Source organism: Bombyx mori, chromosome 10 (genome assembly GCF_030269925.1).
Source record: "Bombyx mori chromosome 10, ASM3026992v2".
NCBI lineage: Eukaryota > Metazoa > Arthropoda > Insecta > Lepidoptera > Bombycidae > Bombyx > Bombyx mori.
In genome coordinates this window covers 8,994,264-9,014,611 of record NC_085116.1, presented here as the reverse complement: position 1 = coordinate 9,014,611, position 20,348 = coordinate 8,994,264, and the positions used below count along the sequence as shown (strand labels likewise).

The 20,348-nt window shown below is 35.8% G+C and overlaps 1 protein-coding gene, 1 long non-coding RNA gene and 1 other non-coding gene across 3 annotated transcripts; 1 reads left to right on the top strand and 2 right to left on the bottom strand.

Annotated features, from left to right (window-relative positions):
• Window positions 1-1,440: 1,440 nt before the first annotated feature.
• Window positions 1,441-19,347, bottom strand: LOC101742095 (uncharacterized). Its single transcript, XM_004924803.5, has 4 exons — window positions 18,787-19,347; window positions 5,915-6,073; window positions 4,886-4,999; window positions 1,441-4,307 (listed from the first exon to the last, which is right to left on the bottom strand). The coding sequence occupies exons 1-4, from the start codon at window positions 18,928-18,930 to the stop codon at window positions 4,212-4,214; spliced, it is 513 nt and encodes a 170-aa protein (XP_004924860.1). The 5' UTR covers window positions 18,931-19,347; the 3' UTR covers window positions 1,441-4,211.
• Mir2782 (microRNA mir-2782) lies at window positions 9,974-10,055 on the bottom strand. The gene has a single exon (NR_107366.1). It is a non-coding gene; the product is annotated as a microRNA mir-2782 (primary transcript).
• LOC134199530 (uncharacterized) lies at window positions 12,109-14,008 on the top strand. The gene is made up of 2 exons (XR_009974066.1): window positions 12,109-13,033; window positions 13,567-14,008. It is a non-coding gene; the product is annotated as an uncharacterized LOC134199530 (long non-coding RNA).
• Window positions 19,348-20,348: the final 1,001 nt, after the last annotated feature.

Sequence of the window (20,348 nt, the reverse complement as noted above, 5' to 3'; positions counted from 1 at the left end):
ATGTAGCTGCTTGCTTATTCCAACCCTGCCGACGCCGAGTTACACTACAGAAATGATAGCAAGATAAGCAGACTTGGAAAAATTGCCTCTTCAGATTACTGCGCGAGTGTCTTCCGCGTAACAGAGAAGCAAGACGAAAGCACTCTTTATAACCCAGCTATATCATGTCCCACGGCAAGGGGCCAAGTAACTACATATATTGCATTACAGTATATTACATTACATTATTATAACGCCTTAAACTCATTTAATTCCGCTTAATCTAAAACGGGAAGTGGGAATAAGTTATTTAATTTTAAAAATATTCATGATATGAAAAAAAAAATCCACGCTATTTCCCGAAAACTATGATATTATATTCTTTTTCATACTAGGTTTCATTAATGTTCAGCCGCAGGCAGCGAATTGGCTGTGCCCCTGAAATTGCTGCTGAGTATGAGCGTTTGTGTCCATTTGCTATTAGGCGGGCCAAAATTACTCTTGAACCGTAGGTTTCTTAACTGAAAAATTCAAAAAACCCCACTGCAATTAGACTATATTTTATAAACATGAAAAGATTTGATTGTGTACAGACACTTCGGACATCACATCATATCTCATTATTTTCCAGCGTTATATATATAGAACCTATGCCCAGCAATGGGCAGGGCCCATAGCTCGTCGAACAGATGGCCGCTGTGCGCTGATAAAAAAAAACTATTAGAGTTTAGACTGGAAGAGAGAGTGATAGAGAGAGAGAGAGAGAGAGAGAGAAATGAACCACATCCCTCCTTCCGTGCAATACGCTACCAACTAGCCCTAAATTAAACGTAATGAGAATAGTTTTAAGTAAGCACCGAGATTACTAGACATTGCTTTATTAGCCTCTTTGCTATCAGCTGCAATTAAAAAGTAAACACCTATGAGGTCCGTTCCTAGAATCGCTGTTTTTATATGAAGCTGTCAGCAATCCACGATTATGGTGAACGTATAAAGGTGTGAAACGATCTGGTTCTAAAATGTTGATATACAACGGTATACGGTTACAATTTTGGACAAACACAATGCACAATAGTCGTCTGTGAAACTACGATTTGCCTATACCAGCTTATTCATGGCTTTGATAAGCGTACGGCTCACCTGGTCTTAAATGGTTACCGGAGACCATAAACATCAACAATGTCAATACCGCCTGGTGGTACTCACCTTGAAACATGAGTTCTAAGTCTCATTTTTAAGTACAGCGGCTGCGCCAGCCTTCAAACTGAAACGCACTACTGCTTCACGGCAGAAATAGGCAGGGCTGTTGTACCTGCCTGTGGGGCCTCACCAGACGTTCTCACACACCACATTCACTTAATAGCTAGCACCTAAGTTTGTACAAGAAACGGCAAATTATAAATTACCAAAAAATAACAAAATTAAAACTACATAGCTGTAGGAATCAAATAAGAGGGTCGGTTTAAATATACATATGTTAAAATATATTTATTAACTTTTTACAATATATTAATTCTTAGTCAGGTTAACAGGCGTTACCCTCTTTAAAGATAGAATAATAATGATACTCAACACTACTAAAATATGTCAATGCTTAAACATAACAAAAAAAAACTAATTTAAAGAGAATTCATATGTAACTTGTATTATTAGCTAACGTGAATTTCCCGTGTGTTCTAAATAAGAAACGTATTTCATTAAATCCCATTCCATGTGAATTCTTTTTTTCAATTCAGTTAATTAATTTCTATATGTACCCACTTCAAAAGAAACCTATTTTCTGTAAATGTGATCAAAAATAAGAACGCTAACAAAGCTGCAATATTTTTCTCTTATTTTTGACAACTTTATTATAATGTAATCGATTTTAAGCGAAATTCCCTTCAAATTTGGAATCCAATCAAATATTAAAGTTACTACTGATAAAAAGCACTACTACATATTTATGTTGTTCAGTAAAATCATTTTACATTTTTTAAATAGACTAGTCTAACAAAATCGAAAAGAACCACAATAAAACAAAACATTCATTTCTATTAACATTTCACCATACACCTTATTGAATAAAATATAAAAAGTATTATATAGGCTCATGTGTCACAAATGTAAACTCGTAAAATTTCAAAAGGTAAAATTTAACCAAATATCTCGTATTTACTAGATGTATATAGTCAAACAAACAAACTTCGAAGTACAACGTTATTGGTGTGTGCTACAAAACAGACATTTAAAATCGATACAAATGATTCGACATCAGTCGTCATACCCATTTAAGATCATTTGTGCGTGGTCCTTACTGAAGGTGAACCTCGTGTCAATTCTATAAAAAAACTTGCCTAACATCATCATAAATGCCCACTTTCTAGCTAACAACTTATATTGAAACGTTCTATGCATAAACAGAACTTGAAATCCTACACAAACTAGCATTATTACAGATTATATACGATCAAAAATGTACTGTTTAGAATTTTCTTTTAATTTTTAAACATTTTAATTATTTATAATTACATTATATATGGCCATGAACGTCTTATTCACGAACAGAAAATAAATTTAAAATTAGTGCAAATTACAAAAAAAATGTACGAAGAATTTTTTTTAATCGTCCGTACCCAAATACGGTGCTGATAGTAATTAATAGTATTCACATATTTAAATTGCAAAAACGTGTTCGCTTAGATATATAAAAATACAAAATAACAATAAATAATGCGAAATGTGATAGATAAAACACGAAAATATTCTTCATTATCGTTTCGTTATCAAACATTTTAAAAACAAGCTTTTAATTATTCAAATTAGCCCTGGCATTGTGCAATCCAATGTCGATAACAGCAGAAAGAACAACGAGTGGGCATCAACTTATTGATGTTACTTAAACGACACATTAATAAGGCACGTGAAATAGTCAAGATTGTTATTTAAAACTACGTCAAAGTGCACTCATACATTATACTCTAAATACACGACTCCCGTTCCTTCACACATTATACCTTTATTGTATCATTACTGGTGGTAGGACCTCTTGTGAGTCCGCGCGGGTAGGTACCACCACCCCGCCTGTTTCTGCTGTGAAGCAGTAATGCGTTTCGGTTTGAAGGGTGGGGCAGCCGTTGTAACTATACTTGAGACCTTAGAACTTATATCTCAAGGTTGGTGGCGCATTTACGTTGTAGATGTCTATGGGCTCCAGTAACCACTTAACACCAGGTGGGCTGTGAGCTCGTCCGTCCACTTAATCAGTAAAAAAATTAAAAAAACCTGATGTTATAGTAGTAGTAGGCATTTAGGAAATAACCACAAACAATTAAATATTACTAATGTTGAAAACTGACGTGATCAAAGTCAATTTCGTGAACTGGAACGATTGTGTTATTAACATTAACGATGTATGTCTTAACCGGAGTTGAAAGCGAAACGAATGCGAACAATATTTTTCAGGTACCTCGATGCTCTAGGCCTCTTTTAAACTAAATTTATAAAAGTACTAGCGACCCGCCCTCGCTTCGCTTCGGAAACTGTAATTTATTATTGATTTTTCCACCATTTAATGGATGTTATCTAAACATATAAATAAAATTGGAGTGTCTATTTGTAATATTGAAATAACCGCTTTTTACTACATGCATATGAATATATATACACCAAAATAACATTTTTTACAATTTTTGTCTGTCTGTCTGTTTGTCCGGCTAATCTCTGGAACGGCTGGACCGATTTTGACAGGTAGCTGATGGTATGAGGAGTACTACTAGCTACTTTTTTAAGACTAGCTTTGCCCCGCGGCGTCACCCGCAGTTATTGTCGTACCGCGCGCAACATGGCGGGACTCGCCTATCAATAATAAAATTTAATGTTTCCGAAGCGAAGCGAGGGCGGGTCGCTAGTTATAGATATAAACCTTCCTCTTCAATCACTCTTATCTATTAAAAAAAACCGCATCAAAATCCGTAGCGTAGTTTTAAAGATTTAAGCATACATAGGGACAGACAGATATAGGGACAGAGAAAGCGACATTGTTTTACATTATGTAGTGACAAGGAAATGTGTAAGAGTGCATCAATTAATTACCTACGAAAAATATCAGTATTTCAATTGAACGTGTGATGATTTAATAAACTATATTTCGATAATTGAAATTTGTAATTACATTTGCAGTTTAAGTTTTGCTTTTAAAATTTAACGTTCTTTGTGTGAAATAAAACGTAACTAGACGCTATAAATGTTCTTCACGCTGCTTGTGTCGCCGTGGAGGAGGCCCTGTGTTCTCTAAACAGCAGAAACGAACTGGCTCCGTATGCGATGGTGTTAAAGATACCGAAAACCTGAAAATTACATAATTAGTCAACACAATGCTTTGTAAATATATCGTACTTTCTAATAATTAATCTCTTAATAACACAGTATATTAACAAAAATGTAAATTGTTTTCTTTATTAAATCTATAAAAACATACATTACAGCAAAACAGCTACAGCATGTGGGTTAAGGGACTTTTTTTTTGGTTAAAAACAGTAATAGAAATAGCAGCGTTTTCTTTTTAAAAATTTCAATAGCAAAACAAAACTGAATATGAATCCAGATATTAAGGTAACAGTGATTATAGTAAAATTTCGATCATTGGGCCAACACTAACTTGATAACTTAAACGTCAATTTTAAACACACTGGAGTATACTTTTCAGTAATTGAACAGACGAATGCCATATATAAATTCACTAAACTACATGACATAAGTAATTAATTACTGTAATGATAATTGATAACTATTCGTTTACTCATGGGAATTTAGGCTATTTGTTTAAATTATGTTATGGTAATGATCTAAAAAAACTTATAATCTCTAAATAAAAATATAATTCTGTAATTATTTACTGATATTAATTACGAGTATATCAACTTACGGCAGCTGCAACATTGCTTCCGTATCTTGGTCCATAATAAGTTCCCGTCGCAGCAAACAGAACTATGAACGCCAACAGATACATTACTGTCTCCAGTGCTGTACTAATTAATTCCTGGGGAATAAAAACCGCGTTAATTAAATAAAATCCTTAAAATTTATAATAAATATATTCTTACAATATACCTTATAAATAGACTGCCTATTTCTGCCGTGAAGCAGTAATGCGTTTCGGTTTGAAGGGTGGGGCAGCCGTTGTAACTATACTTGAGACCTTAGAACTTATATGTCAAGGTAGGTGACGCATTTACGTTGTAGATATCTATAGGATCCAGTAACTATCTAACACCAGGTGGGCTGTGAGCTCGTCCACCCATCTAAGCAAAAAAAGACTTAAAATAAAATCGAATGAAATCAAAAAAAATTTTTATTCAACATAAATGAAAGTACATATAACTACAAACGTCAAAATAACTACCGCCAATTTACAAAAACTAGCCTCCGTCCTGAGAAGAACTGGCAAGAAACTCAGCGGGCATGTCTTTTTTTTTTAAATATTGGATATTTTTTTTAATATTGGAAGAACATGAAACCTGCAGAAATTATAAATTTGCGTGACTACCTTACGTATTTGCATTCCAGTTTGAAACGTGGGACAGCCGCTATACTATTCAATTGAGACCTCATGTTTGAAGGTGTCGAAAGTAAACATTTGGCACTAGATGGATCGTGAGCTCATGCATACATCGAGAAATATCAATGAAAAGTTTCAGTTATTTTAATAATGACATATCAGTTGAATTGTTTTCAATAAAATAAATTATTTATTTGGAGTACATAAGCAGATAAGCTGCGGGTACAGACGTTGCAAATTGAATGCCGAAGTCGAGTTGGAAACAAATCAACAACTTGTGGAAGTCGAACGAATATCCGAAAACAATGTTGGGGTTAAAAAAAAGCATAGGTACTATTTAATAATTTAGTCCTAATTAATCGTTAAAGAAAATATAATACATAACTGTCAACTCACAGAAAGAACCCAATTAATGGGCAGCTTAAGAGCCTCCCTGATGCTGAGTAAGTATACGAAACTCCACATGAGGGTTGTGATGAAGCTGGTGACTGCGACGAAGACGAACCACGTCGAGTACCACGGAGAGCCTAACCCCATACATAGTATGCCGAGAATCTGAAATAATAAATTTATCATTACAATAAAAGCTACACGCTATCAGTTACACCTGATTTTCAAGAAAAAAAAACAGTTCCCTGTAAAAAATAAATTTAACAATCAATAATTAGGGGCAAATTAAACACGATCATCAGAATCTGATCCCATGCTAGGATGCTGTACTTTGGGAAACAGAGATTGACAAATGTACATATGTATTATAGATACATTTAAACGAATACACATATAGATTTTAAACATCCAGACAAAGAGGAAACAAACACCCCTTCATCACACGAATTTTTGCTCGATGTAGGAATTGAACCCACGACCCTCACCCCAGCAAACAGGTACGCCAACCACTTCGTTCTCAAGTCAGTCTATCAAATCGCAGAGTTGATAATATTCCAACTTGGACGGTGAATGTCGGACGTGAGTTACATACTCAAATTCATCATACAAAACAGTACGAACTCTCAGTTTAAAACTAAATTATAAATGGACTAAGGTGACTATTGCCGAATCAAAGATAACAAATGACTATATTTACGAAAAATGGACACTGTTAGTGCTCTAAACTAACCCTGAATACTTCTACAATACTCGTTAATTCATATTTTGTACCCAGAATGTAACGCTGTAGCTGACACCCGCCCCTCTCATAACCGTAAATCCTGCGTTGCCGGTTGATTTCGAACAAAATACACAACAGTGTACAATGAAAATGAATAACAAAATATTTTCAACACAGCTTTTCTGTATTTTCTTGTCAGAAATTACGCCATTGTCACCTATCGATCTCATTTTTGCATCCAACATTTTATGATATAAATAACGTGGTTGTCGAAGAAGAATAGATACTGTTGAGATTACTTTTGGCTACATAAAATAGTAATGGTGTCGTGTAAAATAATAATAGTCGCGAGCAAAACTTATTATTTAAGCGTAAATTTAGTTTAATAAATTTAGATTAACAATTATTCTGTCTAAAAAGAAATATTCAGTTCTTAATTAATTTTAGTGATAGATAAAACCCAAGTCTTTGTAGCGGTACAATTGAAAATAGCTTGTGATGAATACAGGTTAACGTTTGAGTTATGTAGAATAAATAGCCTTGGCAGTATCACTCGTGATAAAATGAATGATAGAGATAGTTAAATCTATATGTACAACTACTAGTGATAGTCGTTTCGACATAGACATTTTTAATATAGAAAGTCCAGAACTTTAATAATGTTCCTATAAATCTATTTAAGACCTGCATCCAGATCGGCGTCATATGATAAATGGTATTAATAGCGTCAATTTTACTAGGTTACAAGTTCATCCTTTGTAACCATCGTTTTATGAACGGAATGTTGTAGATTGATCTTAATGTGTTTGATGATTTTGTGGTATATTGAAAAACATAAAACTCAATTTTTAAGGGGCCAATTAAGATTGTTCTCGATACCTATTAACAATTTTGATAGATCGTTTAAAAACAAGTTTTTAAATTTATTTAATTAATTGTTTGACTAAAAGGTATTGAACATATTTAGTTGCCAAAAATTCAACTAAATATGTTAAAATAATGTGTTGATGTAACATCACGAACGAGGATTTTGTATTTTAATATTTTGTGGAAATAATTTATAATAGGTATATGCATATTCAATGTAGTATATTCGGCGACTATTTGGAGAATCGTTATCCGTCAGGCAGAATTTTAAAAAAAAACGAGGTGACTAGAACAACGATCTTGGATAAGTGTGAGTGAGAAATTGGCGTCAACTGAACAGCGAGACTCGAGCTCGACCCACCGGGTAACGCTAGCGCTACAAACCGGTTCTATATCGCGCACGCAAACCTTCTGTCGCAACGATTACGAGCAGGTGTTATTTGTAGAAATTCCAAGCTATAATACCAAAATATTGCACATTGTACCGGGGCATACTTTCATCCGTACTGTTTTTCAAGGTTTCATTATACCTATGCGATCGCTTCCTGACATCCACAACCTCATGTGAAGCTAACGCGACTAAAAAAGTGTGTTAACTGGCACGTGCACGACTGTTCATATATATACAACGGAGAAAGTACGTAAGCAAGCGTCGCCGACCGTCGCCATACACGAGTATGGGACACGACCGCCATTCGAAGTTCTACTAATGGGTTCACAAGCCATCAGACGCGATGCATTCTCACTTCAAACATCCAAACGCGACCGGATTTCCGATAAGATAGGAGTGGCCTTTAAATTCATGCAAATGTTAATCTAAATTTCCAAATTTCACTACATATTGTCCGGTCTAGAATTCTAAAATATGTATATAAAGATTTAACTGTCCATTTTTTTTATGATACACGGACAGAGTACGTGCTAATTTACGCCAATCTCTTAATTAAAAACTTTTATTACGTTATTTAGAAAAATATATTATAACTATTTGAACTAAAATGAAATACTTATTATAACTAATGTCGGAGGAGAATAATGTTTTACACAAAGGACTTTTAAATTGTTTCTCATCGCATGTGATTACCCGTGGAAAAACTTCTTACGTTATTGTCTGTATAATTGGTAAATTATAATTTTTATTAAGAATTATATTTAGTATTTGTTCACGTGCATAAGTTTAAGCAAAATTCACCTATGATAAAAACAATATATGTATATAAAATATCCATTTTTTTACTTGATTCTTTTAATTTACATAATGATGATTTTCATTTACAAAACTCTAAGATAAATTCATGCAAGCTACTTATAACAGTGACAATAGATATTATAAACTTCATTGCCCTTGAAACAAGATCTACGTATGACTCAATGAGAATCACAGCCAAAGTAACAATATAAATGTTCATATAACGTCACTCGCGACTGTCTTAACAATGTGAATGCTAGTCCTATTTCATCGTAAATCAATATTAAAATAATGTATCATTTGTGTTCTGGTTCAATGCATTTTAAAGCAATGGTTGCGAGAAGCGAAAATGCGGCCTAGCCGGTACATAGCATTCGGGTCAGTGGGTGCGGGCGCGATCACTACGCAGCTACGCTACCACAACGCTACAATACGGTACCCACGAACTGTGCCTGTTTGCCGAAGCCAAAGTACAGTGCTTGAACCAAAGCGGTTCATCGGCCGTACTTCCGCGCGCGGGCGTATCACAACTCCCTAAATTACATTATTTAAACATATTATAGTTAACTAGCTGTACCCGTCCGCTTCGGTGGGCATTTAAAATTAACATTATTATTTCTCATCCCCACAAAGATTCTCATCATTAACGCCCCTGCAACAGCTGTAGGGAGTCCAACACACATATAAATATTAGCCTATCCATTAAGTACATGTATTTTCTACACGGATACCAAGTTTCAAGTCAATCGGATGCATGGTTCAGTAGTTATAACGGAACATCCGTAAAAACCACTGTAGATTTATATATTAGTATAGATTCATTATGTTTCCGTATTGTTATTATTTTCAGGTAAAACTTCGTTTGAAAAATGTTTTCATACTATTCTTTTTTTTTTTTGGACAAATGGATGCACATAAATCCTTAGCCAGCCTGGAAATCGAGAAAATTTAAACAAATCCTCATAAATAATATATTAATCCTAAGTACTTAGTCTTAACTCCTTGATGTAAGCCAACAAGAGTTCCGGCACCCATTTAGCTAGTAATAACATTTACATTCGTCGAGTTGTAGACATAATTAAAACTACTTTTACGGTTTGGTCTGTCGTTTATTTTTATTAGTTCCCATTTTGCGAACTCTTTACAGTTTTCGTGGTCACATACGACTTGGTAAAAGTAATTTTAATAAAGGTTACTACTTGAACGCAATATTTGAGATTATGTAAGTATTACACTGATGTAATGTAAAAAAATATATTTTTTAATTAAACATCGTTAGCACTAATACGCGCACGATCGTCGCCAATTTCATACAGCAAGTGAATTTTAATTTAGAACTTACGTATACAAACATGACGCAATCCGTAGATCTGCTATGTAGGTATGAGTTTCTGCTTAGGTATGACTGCAGCAATATTCTTAGTCAAACAACTGTACAATTAATAATGAAATATTATTCTTGTTTACCTAACAAACTACGTTTTTTTTTTTCGATCGATGATCTTGTCTGCTATCAAGAAGAAAACGAACATTCGAAAGTAAACTTTTTCAATTTCATTGACCTTGATTTCGCAAACGTGACGCTGTTGTACGTTCGACGTAGGAATTGTCAGCGCTCAATGTTTACAAACAAAATTTTTATTAAACACGGCAGTATTGAACAATTTGCATTAAGGCGATAAATAATATCAATATCGAATTTAGTAAAACGTGATCATTCAATGTCACTCTTGTATAATAATTCAGTTATATTCCGCATTAAGAAAATGAAATTCTTGCGAGTGTAAATGTGCATAATAGATTAATGCCTATAGGAAACGTGATCCAGACTGCTGCTGCTGATTGAGCTTTCAGCTGGCCGGTACATCGTCGAAGCGAGTCGCCCGGGTCTCTAAGACTAAGTGAATCATTACCGAGGACAACTCAACTTCCGGCTAGTGCAGATGCTGAATAATGCTGATTAACTACGAGTACTTTAGGAAGTACTTGCACCAGAGCAGAGCCTATGATAGAACCATCACTGTGTATTCGAATAAATAGATTAAAAATGGCGGAATACACGCTCGTGTACTGCCTGGGATGCGTGAATGGCAGGAGCGATGACATTTCCTCATCGCATCGCAGAAATTGGTACTGACTTGTCTCTACCGTTGCTCGAATTCTTAGAATGCCCCATTTTTATAAGCAAGGTGCGGTTTGTGAGAGAGTTTGTGAGAGCTCTATTCTCTCTCCGCAACAACACGACGCTGTCAAGCCAAGAGAAGGGAAGAAGGGAAGTTACAGAAATATCACCCGAATCGTGCCCACCTAAGTGTTAAGGTCCCTTTTGTACGCTGATTTTTGGATTAGCAAATGAGACCCAAGAAGACGACGCATAAGCCTGCTATACACGCGTCTTTCGAAATCAGCAGCAGCATGACCGTACCACGACCCGCGCCGTTTTTTGGCCCAGCGTGATATCCCAGGCTTGCGAGTTGCCGGCTCCATCTAGGTGAGCTTCGGATAGCTCGCCGACCGAGAGACCCGGTGACTGTAGTTTCAGTACTACAGCCCTCTGGAGACAGAATGGTGGGGAGAAATGTACTCTAAGCAAAACACGTCACTTTATCCCCCGCCGTGCCAATTCAATTCTATACCTTCCGAATTCGACACTTGGAGACCAATAGAGTTTTAGTCAGTTCAAATACAACATGCTTCGCTTACCGCCCCCGCCGCATACGTCGAAGTCCAACGAGTTCCTCAAACCAAAGAGACCCAAAAAAAATATCGATTAATCTAATAGTTACAACATGTAGATATATACATATTATTTATTTCTAAATAACGGTTTCCAAATAGAAAAGTTAATCCACAATTAAAATTTGAATTAACAATATTATTCTTACTATTTCATTTTTTCACCAAAATTTGAAAAAAATAGTGTGAGCTATGATATTATGATGATCCCAAGCACACAAAGCACAATTACGACACTTTAATTTGTAGGAACTCCATACTAGCAATGTCAAAAGTCACAGGTCAGAAGAACTCACGTCCAATTATTAACTGTCCTAACAAGCTAGTTCACAATAATTTTGATGAACGGAAATTAAAAGAAATTTGTACTATTTCGATCTAGGGTAATGGTTAATTATAATATGATTGAGACTTTAATATGTATTTAACGATTTCTGACATCTTGAATACTAGATTTTCGTGGTCATGGACGTCAAGGTTCCATAATAACATTTATAGCAATAAAATAATATACTAATAGCCATACCATTATAGTACGCCAACTTATCTTAATCGTATTATTTTTTTATTGCTTAGACCTGGTGTTAAGTGGTCACTGGAGCCCATAGATACCTATGACGTAAAAGAGCCACCCACCTTGAGATATAAAGTTCTAAGGTCTCAGTATAGTTACAACGGCTGCCCCACCCTTCAAACCGAAACACATTACTCCTTCACGGCAGAAATATGTAAGGCGGTGGTACCTATCCGCGCGGACTCACAAGTGGTCCTACCACCAGTAAAGCAAATTATAATTTTGCGGGTTTGATTTTTATTACACGATGTTATTCCTTCACCGTGGAAGTCAATCGTGAACATTTGTTAAGTACGTATTTCATTAGAGAAATTGGTACCGGCCTGCGGGATTCGAACACCGTTGCATCGCTAGATACGAATGCACCGGACGTCTTATCCTTTAATTTAAGCCACGGCGACTTCCGACCTTTATATAAATAAATAAATATTGACATTCCAACTAACAATTATAAGAAGACTTAAAGTTTAAGCTCGCTCGTCTGAAAGGTCCTTTTCTTTAAATTTTTGCAGTAATTTATAAGAAAATATAATAATTGTTAATGTGTCTTCTGTGTTTATCTACGTCCATGACCCGCTTTTGTAGTCGATGACGTTTAACGGGGAAACAAGAGATGAGCGACCACCAAAAATAACGTGATGTGCGTCGAGCTGTTGATAAAATTAAACTCGGAATTGAATTCGTGATTTTATAAGAAAGTATATTAAGGAGGCGAGATCTCAATGAAACTTATAGGTAACTAACATGTGTCAAATCAATGTTGTTTACAAAACTAAAGAACGAAGGTTCATTTCCTTAATCCCAACAACTACAAGTATTTTGCTATTAACGGTGTTTTCTTTTTTAGTAGTTTATTTTTCCATACAAAATATATGTGGAATATCACACAACGTACGTATGTCGGATAATATGTATGTGCCTATTCATAGATGTCGGTTCTCAACAGTGTACATACACACGGTTGCAACAACCGTCGGTTACGCAGCACGGACTGTTTCATTTAAACAATGAACATTTCAACAACCCGCAATACTTAAGGTGTATTGACGGCAAGTGGTAGTCGTAACTCTTTGAATTGTTGAAATTTACCGTTTCGTACTTATTGGTTAAATTATTTTAGTTTTTACAATTGGTAATTTAGTTTAACACGGTAATCTTTATCACTATTTTATCTATTTGTGATTAAATGTTAATTCAAAGGTTTCGTTGACACAACGTTGGGTGCGTTTTTTGTCCCTACCTATTTGCTGGTAGCCTGAGGGGCTATTCCAGTTTCTCGCGGACGGGTAGGTGAGCTTACGGGCTCAACCTGAGAGAATTTGCTAACACTAGCACTAGCAAGAGCAGTGCTTTGCAAAATCTAACCCAAGATCGAAATCGCGGCCCGCTTAAAAGTTCGGCTAAACACTTAGTGAGCTTAGGTGCGTTTTGTTAACATAACCTATATATTATCACCATCTCACCTATTTCTGCCGCAAAGCAATAGTGGGCCATATAGCGCATAAGCCATTATAAGACTAAATTTGAATAACTAAAGATGAAAGCTAATCGTATTCTCATTTTATTAACAGAAAAAAGCGTTAATATCGAGCGGGTGAAATGATGAGAAACCAACAAGCTGTCACACCGGCACAAACCGGTCTCTAAAACGTAGTAGGGATGTAGCAAACATGTTTTGTATTTTATAAAGAACTGTTTAGAGAAAAACAGCGAATTGTAAATTATAAAAATATTCACTGCCCACCACTACTTGACTTGTTGATTATAGATACAGCAAAATGAATGCCGATCTTATAATGAGACTCCAGGCGGAAGTCAATCATAGTGAAAAAACACTTCCCACCTACCGTCAAAAAGCGCAGAATTTGCCAAATCCGCCTCACTGCATAAATGGTTTGGCTACATAATAATATGTATATACATAACAACACAACCAGTCAGTTCTTGCTTTTAATTTTTCTGTACAAATATAATTCTTCACCGATGTGGAGTAAAAATGTGGATATGGAATAATGTTTTTTTTACTAAGAAAAAACTCTGACCGTCAGCACAGTATTCCGAAATTTACGTCTATTGCTTTTCTTTCTGGGTTTGTTATCTAGCAACTATTAATGATTTTCTGAAATCTTATATCACATAATTATTTTTATACTAGCTGTACCCGCCCGCTTCGCTGGGTATTTAAAATTAACATTATTACATATTAAGCGATAAGTATTATGTTATTATTATATTATCATTAACACCCCCGCAACGATTCACATCATTAACGCGCCTGCAACTGGTGTCTAACACTCACATTAATATTAGCCTATCCATTAAGTACATGTATTTTCTACATGGATACCAAGTTTCAAGTCAATCGAATGCATGGTTCAGTAGTTATAACGGAACATCCGTAAAAACCACTGTAGATTTATATATTAGTATAGATAAAAAACATATTTTAAGACATCCCTACATCGAAGATGTGGCTTGTACGGCGGCCTGCGGCACCGGCTATGGCCGCGCACCACATGTTTACATTACTACTTTCATTTTGATGGCAACTTTCACTCTACGTCGTTCCCAAAACTGCGAATGCAAAACGTTAATCGACTGCTAATTTCTCATGTTCGAATTTCAGAGACTCTAGACAAGACACCTTCGTCTAAAATGGGAGTTCGAAATCGGAGTCTTAAGCTTTTAGATGTACACAAGCATTTAGTTTATGGAACATGTGGCAGGGCGGATAGAGTAAACCTTTTTTTTTTCCTACCTAAGCTGATAGCCTTGAGAGGCTATTTCAGCGTAACCTTAACTAGCAGGTGAGCTCGCGGGGCTCAAAACTGACGACGTTGCTAACACGAACCCAAGCCAGAGCCGTGCCAGAATCTACCACCGGATGGGGACCGCGACCCACTGAGAAAATCCGGCGAGAAACTCAGTGGGCTGTGTCTGAGGGTTAATTTACTCGTCGAGCCCTTCGTCGCAAGCGACAGGTTCGACGAGAACGGTGACCGGTGCTTGAGGTACCTAAAAGCACCGTTAGTGGATCGGGAGGATCCGAAATGACGTGTTTGGGGCGACGTCGACTGCTTCCCATTCTTAGAGTAAACCGCAGTCGTGTGTTCTGCTTTAAATAGTGGGATAGCCTTTGTCCAAGACTTTGACCTCATCTCAAAGTGAAGAGCAGTATTCAAGTTGTGATGTTTATGCACTCCTGTGACCACTTAAAACCAGGTAGACCGTGAACTCGTTAATCCGTCTATGAAATAAAAAAATAATCTGCAATAGATTATATTCTCATTATTTTATTTTTGATAGGTACTATTGTTATACATGTCAACAGTTCCTTGTAGGTAACTGAAACTGCTGTAAGATAAACTTCTATAAGCAAACACTGATGTGAGAGTTTGTATGCTCTCTGGCTATATGATTTAAAATGTTATTTGTAATAACTTACAAACTAATAACTTAATTTTTTTTTCGATAGTAATATAAAATTCTATATTATCCAGACAACTGTATGAAAAAAAAGATCTAATCCACCTTACATACCTAATTATGATTATGCTTTATTCTGTGGGACGATCCTGGGCAAGAACCAAAAATGTTTACTAATTATTTGTGTATCTAAGCATTGGAACCCGAAATAATGAAATAAAACATTTCTAAAATGCTAACAAAGTGTAACGTAAAATTTATTTAAAAAATATATTCGATTTTTTCGCATTAGTATAAATAAAACTACCTACCATCAGTGGGCAAGTCAGTTATTGATCGTTCTTATCGGTCATTCAGTCCAAGTAATTGAAGTTGCCTTAACCTTTGAAAGGCCACACCTAATTTATTATTCTACATAATATTTTATTGCAGCATATTTTTATTTATTTTATACTGTAGACATACACTTATTTTTCTGTTAATTTGTAAATAATTACTTCAGCGGTTTGTTTAAACAATAGCCCCGATATATGTACGAGTATATCACGATCAATCGTCGAGTAATAAGTGGTATTGTTCTCAGAACACTAAATTTTAAATTTACATTAGTATATTTACACTCGGGAAATAATCCAATGGAGCCTTATGTCATCATCAAATTAATTCATCTGGTTAACGGTAATAGTATGTCTCATTCAGGTACCTACATGCATAAATGTAACAATTGAAATACAGACCAGCTTTCGTTTAATACATTTTTTATGATACCATTTACATACATTTTCGTGTTAACTATGGGCAATTTCACCCAATTCCGGTAACAGCTTAGTAGCAGACTCAAACTCGTCGAATGCGAGGGGGGTTCGATAATAATAATTCAGAGATTGAAAACCCACTGAATTTCTCGCTGGATCTTCTCAACAAATCGTGATTCCGAACTTATGGTAGATTTAGTGAAGCGCTGCTCTTACTAATACAGATGTTAGCAAAATCTCAGAGGCTGAGCCCAGTGAGCTCGCCTATCAGGCCGGAGATGCCGCAATAGTCCCTGGAGGCTACTAGTGCTACGAGTGATTTAAGTAGGAAAAAAAGAACCTTGGGACTTAAGATTGAAGTCTACATGGTTCCAAAAAGTGTTTATTGCCCATCAAACCAGAAGATTGATGAAAATGATTATCGACCAAAATAGCTAAGATATAAAATACTACTGCTACTATTACTACTACTACTACGATACGATAGAGAATTAGTAACAACTGTTACGTGTTCGATGCGACCGAGATTGAACACCCAGCCATAGTCTTCTGATCGATAGCGTAGATACTGTTATCATTAAATTCCTCTAGCCACGAATACGATCAATAATTATTATGGGACAGACATTCTCAAAGTTCTCCACGGAAGTTTTCACTTTTAACCTACGCTAATTTTGATTTCCTGCTACGTTATCGCTTTAACTGGATATACAGAGTTAAAGAATTTATGTCTGTGAGATGGAGAAGATTAATTAGATCAACTCAATTAGTGCAATTGACGTTAACAATCTAGAATGTTCCGTACATGAATTACGTCATATTTTTACAAATTGAAGAATTTGTTAGAGCTATTTTTTACTTCTAAGATAAACATGGACAACTTTATTTTGTATCAAATTTAATTGTTATAGTATTAAACACCTACGTGTGGTTACGACGGCTTCGTCCGTGTATGGTTGACGATATATATATTCGTGTCGTGAGCAAGGAAGGACGAACGATGATATCAGCAAGTAGGCTGCTCAAAGGCGTTGGCGAGTTAAACTCGCTACATATCAAGTCATGATTCATAATGTCTTCAAATAATTACCACTAATGGTTAGTTTATATCTTATCCAGAACTGCGTTTCGGTTTAAAGGGTGGGGTAGCCGTTGTAACTATACTGAAACCTTAGAACTTATATCTCAAGGTGAGTGGGGCATTTAGGTTGTAGATGTCTATGGGCTCCAGTGACCATTTAACACCAGGTGGGCTGTGAGCTCGTCCACTCATCTAAGCAATAATAAAAAAATTATTAAAAAAAAAATTTACAGATTTTGTGTGCCGTATCCCGTTGTACCGACTGGATATTTAACAAAAAATGCTTACGTTCAAAATTATATTTTATAATTTTTGCGCTCACGTAGGTACGTGACCTTCAGTACGAGACATTCCGTTAAAGCATGTATAACATGTATAACATACGAGTCGCCACTGACTTATTAATATAGAGATCTTGCAGTCTTTGATTCATTGAAAATTTGACTGTTCAGAATGAAAATAATTTCGAAAGCAATTTAAGTTTCCAAAATGAAACGTTTCTAAATTTAACATGTTTTTTTTTGATGATTCATTTTTCGATAACACTGTGATTAGATAAAGACCACAAAAACTATGTTTACGAACATTATTTTTTTATTCTTAAAACTCGAATGCAAAATTTATTTTGTTCAAAGGTCTTTTTTTTTGATAAATAATATAGATTCGTACGTAATGTCATAAAAATATATTAAAATAAAAACTGAGTAATGTTCATCTTCCTTAATTGGATACTAGTTTCGAAGAATACCTACTACATTGTGAACCATCACTTTTATACGATAGAGAAAATTGTAAATTAATTATGTTTTTATTTTGTCCACGAGCATGTTAAAAATATAGGAGATTTATTATTTTAATTTCTTCAAAAATATTTTTAAAATGAGTGTACCGCCAGGCAAACAGAATGCTGTTCGCTTTCATTCTCATAGAATTAGCTATATGCATTAATGAAAACTACTTCTCCTCTGTATCTTTATTGATTAAATCTGTGAGCTTTTGTATTTGGTGAACTTTAACTATCCAGGATTAAATTGGGCTTAAAACTTTTTTCATCTCACTCATGTCAGTATGAGTGAAGGAAGTCCAAATATCTCACTATTAAGTATATATAAATAACTACTGCGTCAAAACCTTGTTGACCTCCATAAAACTAGTAAAAAGCATTCTCTAGCACGACCTCAATAGTATCACAATTCAACGGAATCCGTCTATCTATTGTTTCCTTAACCCGTGCCTTATATTCTGAAAATTATAAATAATGTTTGTTCATATCTTAACACTGCCAAAGCTACAACAAATTGTCAAAACTAAGACATGATATTCAGGGAAATAATAAAACAGTAGAAGTCAAAACTACTTAAAGTAAACAATTACCACAACAGGTTTCCACGTCTTTGATTTTCTCGACAATAAACACAAAAAACGTTCTCCAAGGAAAACGTTCATTAGATATAACATTATAAATATTATAGCTATTTACTTAGGTGGAATAATAATTTGAATTTAATAATAATGAATTAATTACTAACCAACTGAATTATTTTGAGCAAGCCAGGTGGGGTTTTGAAGTAGTCGACGTTGATTTTAATCCAGTCGAGTGCACCGCCTTGTGGAGGAGGTGCCGCAGCAGGTTTGTTATGGTCCACAGTTACTACTGTCTCGGGTGCCATCATTCTCTGAATTAAACGCGAATAACCTTCAATAATCTACGCAGATTTATATGTATGTAGCACTATCACTGTTAAGTTAGCACTCAGTGGACGCCACAAACATTCCGGTCGTAATCGGTCGTACACACAGTGCGGCGACAGCGAGCGTAGTACGATCAGTTGATACAAGACACAACGGACGACTAGCGGCGTCGAAACAGAATGGCGGGGAACAAGAATGTTCTTTGGGTGACTGTAGTCGTTCGGTGACGGCATTCACGAGCTCTCCTAGACCGGTGACGGAATGCCACATATTTATTATTAGTTCCAAGCAATAAGTTGTAATTTTCATGTTAAAGAATGATCCACGTTAATGCTACGATATCCTACAACCAATTTTCAATCTTATTATTTTGCACATTTTTATTTATTGCTAAGATGGATAAACGAACTCACGGCTTGACTGATTTAAAGTGGTTACCGGAGCCAATATAAATCTTAACGTGGATACCATCTCGAGACATAGGATAGGCCCAATTATGTCATACTACTTCGTGGCAGAAATAGGCACGATAATGGTACCTATCCGTGCTCTAAAATTACCCATAAACAACAACTGCAATTCAAAAAATGGCATTATGTGGCACGTGATTATTATGCAACTTCAAAGTTTACAGAGTTCTATTTAAACTTGTTAGATTCACTGTTTTAATTCTATTATCATTTTAGTTTGTACCAACTTGTTTCTAATATGAATTATTTATCGACAACTACTAGGGTGTGGCAGGTTTACGTCACATGTAGCCCTCACATTTCCGTTGACAAGGGACGGCGGAGACCACTTCCCAGTCTACGAAAAATATGAATATTGATAATAAAATGACCTCTGTGGTAGGTAGCCTATATCTATTGCGGGAAGTAGCGGTCACCACTAATGAGCATTTAGACGTGTTATTGGGCTCCAATCGTATATTCGTAATCGTATCGACATCTTTTAATCCTATTATAATCAGTCGCATAATACACTTGCGCATTGCGCATCGGAGCTGACTACGCTGGTGTGCAGGCGACGCCTGATTAGGGAAATCCCAGTGTGCTTAGTGCGAGCTTTTTAACGTTCTCGATAGCGTAAAAGTTAACTAAAATTTGAATGCAGTTAGAACAGCGCCCCTAGCGGCAAACGTACGTAAACGTTCCAACTCCCTATTTGGGCCGGGGACCGAACCTCCTACGAGGTCCCCACGCCGAAGTGGGCCCGCGGGGTATGTGGGACTTGACGATCTGCTGATGTTGGGAACAGACCAAATCAAACCCGCAAAATTATAATTTTCGTAATTACTCGTGGTAGGACCTCTTGTGAGTCCGCGCGGGTAGGTACCACCGCCTTACCTATTTCTGTCGTGAAGCAGTAATGTGTTTCGGTCTGAAGAGTAGGGCAACCG